This window comes from Nestor notabilis, unplaced genomic scaffold (genome assembly GCF_000696875.1).
Source record: "Nestor notabilis isolate BGI_N333 unplaced genomic scaffold, ASM69687v1 scaffold9046, whole genome shotgun sequence".
NCBI classification, from domain to species: domain Eukaryota; kingdom Metazoa; phylum Chordata; class Aves; order Psittaciformes; family Psittacidae; genus Nestor; species Nestor notabilis.
This window is the reverse complement of record NW_009931443.1, coordinates 56259-59809: the sequence shown is the minus strand read 5'-3', so window position 1 is coordinate 59809 and position 3551 is coordinate 56259. Positions and strand designations below refer to the sequence as shown.

The window sequence follows — 3551 nt, the reverse complement described above, 5'->3', positions numbered from 1 at the left end:
GCTCAGCGCCCCGCTTCCCTCCGTCGGCGCGCAGGGAGGAGCTGGGAAGCCGGAGAAGATGAGCGACGCGGCGCGGCTTCCAGGCGGTGATCGACAGCGCCCCGAAGACTAATGCAGAAAATCAACAAGAACGTGGTTCTGGCGCTCCTCTCTCTGACCAGCCTGGTTTTCCTCCTCTTCCAGTTGTACTATTACAAGTTCTACCTGTCGCAGAAGGTAAGAGAGCTGTGCTGCACGGGCTTGCTTTTGTGGTATAACCGGGTATAATGCCTGCTCTCTTCAGAGTCCCTTAGCAGCTCCAGCGCCACCTCCAAACTGCCCTCTTGCGGCTAGCAATTCCTGCAGTGTGGACGTGGAGCAGGAAGGCAGCCCCAGCAAGGTACTGGTGGCAGAGGCACAATCAGGTGAAGTTGTCACCCTGATACTCAAGTCACGTCAGGCAGAGGCATCCCATTAATTCTAAACTGGGATGTCGTTCGCTGCTTAATCTTCCCAGCCCGCCTTACTCTTGTTAAGTGACTTTTGTGGAAAGTAAAGTCAAACCAAGTGCTATCTTGGGGCTTTTCTGAAGAAACAAGGTAGCATTTATTGGCTGCAAGTTTTTCACCAGTGGCGTTTTGAAAGTAAAAGCCAGCTTTTACTGCAGTTGTCTTAGTGTTTCAGGGTTCATAATTTTATAGGTAACATAGATTAAATCCTGCTTTTAAACCACCAGTGGAATGTTTAGGTGAGCCTGATTTTCTATAAAAGAAGAAGAGGTTCAGTGTTACTATAAATGAAATACTGTGGGGGGTTTTATGGCTTCATAGATTACAGTTGCAATGCAGATTGAACAAAGTAACTAATTTCATTTTTATGGGAGAACTGCATAGGTATCGTACTTCCCGAGTTTGTTTTCCTTTGGTGAGGACTTTCTTAACAAATGCAGGTTATCTTAGTGCTGGGTAGTACCACAACCTTTGACTTTCTTATCATTTCTGATTATGAACAAGGCTGTGAATGAGAAATTCTTCATGCTTTTGAAAAGCTTAAAGCTGAGCCACAAACCACCTTGGCTTTATCATATGAATATATTCTCTTTCAAATTTAACTCTCTGGGATTACACCTGGAAAGACTGAGGCATAATCCTGTTGTATTTTCCTCAGTGGTATTTGCCTAACAGCGTTTGTGTTTGTCATCTTCCTGTTTTATGTTTATTGACTTAGAAACCTGAGGTCTGATCATGCAATCCTTGCATGTCTGGAAGTCCTCCAGGCTTGTGTTGTCCTTCTAAATATACTAAGCCAGAGCAGTTGTTTATGATTTCATGTTCAGTGCTGTAGTTGAGTGACTGGAGGCATAAATAACCACAGCTGTAACTATAAAATGCTGACTGAATAAATGCCCCTGAATGTCCTGTTAAGAAATCCTAAGCAGAAATTCAACTGAAACTTACTTTTTTCCCCATTTTCTTTCTTCCTCTCTCTCCCTTTCCTTGGTTTTCATAGAATGGAACAGTGTTATCCAAAGTCAGAGGAAGCCAGTCAGGCCAAGACAGCACTAGATGGGTATGTACAATGTCATTGGTTCTTAAAATTCTGCCAGTCTCGGAGAACTCTTAATGGAATTGCACAGTTCTGTTTCAAATTCATTGGGGTTTTTCTAGTATTAGGGACTAAGAGATACTTTCTTCACTGACTAAAGTTTTGAAGCGTTTCAAAACATCAGTTTAAAATAGAACTGAGAAGCAGTTACAGGTTAGCAGCCTTTTCTGTGCAGTCCTTAGTAGTGTTGTTAAAGTTCTAAGCAGCAGCAGAACTTGTTCTTTCTGGTATAGAAGTTCTGATCCAGGCTTTTGTATTCTTTCAGACTGAGTATTAAAAAGATTGGCTTATTTGTCATGCAGCTTGTTGATAGTCAGTAGCATGGTAAAAAAATCGGCTGCAGGTCTTAGGTCACAGAATACCTCTTTGCTCATTCATGCAGCAGTTGTTTAACCTGCTGCTCAATATTTTGTATTACTTGGTTATGCCGGGTCATAAAGCTCTTCACAAGCAGGAAAATGTTACATTTCAGCATGCACCAGTGGCTGTATACCAGGGCTCGGGAGCAGTGTTAGCAGTGCCATTAGATACTTGAAATGGGGTATTTGTTGTTGTGTCTTGTTTAAGGTTTGCAGGATTGACTGCAACCAAAACATCATATTGGCCTCAGGGAATCAGAAGCTCAGTATGATTTCATAGTTAGCATTTGTTTGGAAACACTTTATAGAAGTTTTTTGTTTAACAGATGTCCCAGAGGAAAAACAGCACAGATGGTTAAAGAACGATGCGCTGGGAGCTGGCTGCCTTTTGCTTTGGATGCTGCTGTTGCTAGTAGCAAAATAGCCATTTACACACCTTATTTCTGCTGAGCAAGAGGAAGGGTGCACTGGTTAAGAGCTGTTCTTGGGAGTAATCCCGATCTGCCCTGTGGACTGCTGGATCATACCTGGAATACCTCACAATTCTTGGAGATGGCACCCCTAGGAACCACCTACTAGGTGTTAGGTGACATGATCATAGTGGGCTTCCAGTCTGTGGGCAGAGTTTTCATTAAGCTTTAACTTGCTAATACAAGATCATTAGTAACAAAGCAGAATGTTGCACCCCAAACTTTCTTGAGAGTCCCTCGTGGTGAGTCCAGAGTGGTCTGCTTGAATGCAGTTCTGTTAGCTGCTTGACATAATCACCATCTCTTTTTACCAATTATTTGTTTCAACTAAAAGCATTTGCTTCCCTGGAGAAGTGAAGGGGGCAGGGGGGGGATGTAGTTATTTTTGCGTAGATTTGTGTCCTGTTCATCAGTCTGGTCTGCTAGTTTTAGATACAGAAATAATGCTAGCACATCACTCACCTTTCAGCTCCATGTAGGTGAAATCACTAAGAGGGTGGTCTGGCTTCTGCCTGTACAGCACTGATTCGTAGAACTCGTTAAGAACTCGCCAACAAAGTTTTAAGTTGACAAGCAGGTATTCTTTATTGCGGTGCTGGGGAACACGGGGGATAGCTCCTCCTAGCGTGTCCTGTCCGAGCATCAAACTGTGATTATAACGTTGTTGATCATACATATTCATTAAATTATATGCATATTTATGAAGTTACTTGCACATGACATCATATTTCTAGATTATTCTTCCTGCATGTGCACTCTATTATGGTAGTGGTCTTTGGGACCCCTGGTGGTCGTTTCATCATCATCTTCCTCTTCATCACCTGGTCCTTTGGCTGAACTTCAAGTTTGGAAAGTCCCATTGTCAAGCCAACTACCACCAGTCCAGTTCTGGCTAGTTATTGTGCACCTCATTTCTGTTACTTACTCCTTTCTGTTGTTCAGAATCACCAAGCTCAGCATCCCGTAACCATGAAACAAAGCTGAGTTTACTTATTTACAAAAGTTGATTCTTCATTTTGTACTTCCCTGTCTCAAGCACGTGTAGTGCTGCTGCCTGAATTCTGTTTGTCGATCCACATTCTGTCTTTGCGTTTTTATATCCCTCTGAAGCCAAAGCACTGTGCCAGAATTGGAAGTT

The 3551-nt window shown here is 42.8% G+C and overlaps 1 protein-coding gene across 1 annotated transcript in view; it reads left to right on the top strand.

The window, feature by feature from the left end:
* Positions 1 to 102: 102 nt before the first annotated feature.
* Positions 103 to 3551, top strand: part of FKTN (fukutin) — a 14582-nt gene continuing 11133 nt past the window's right edge. Inside the window, exons 1-2 of the mRNA XM_010015898.1 lie at positions 103 to 216; positions 1489 to 1548. Coding sequence (XP_010014200.1) covers positions 112 to 216; positions 1489 to 1548 — 165 coding nt within the window. The 5' untranslated portion in view covers positions 103 to 111. The remainder of the gene's footprint in view (positions 217 to 1488; positions 1549 to 3551) is intronic.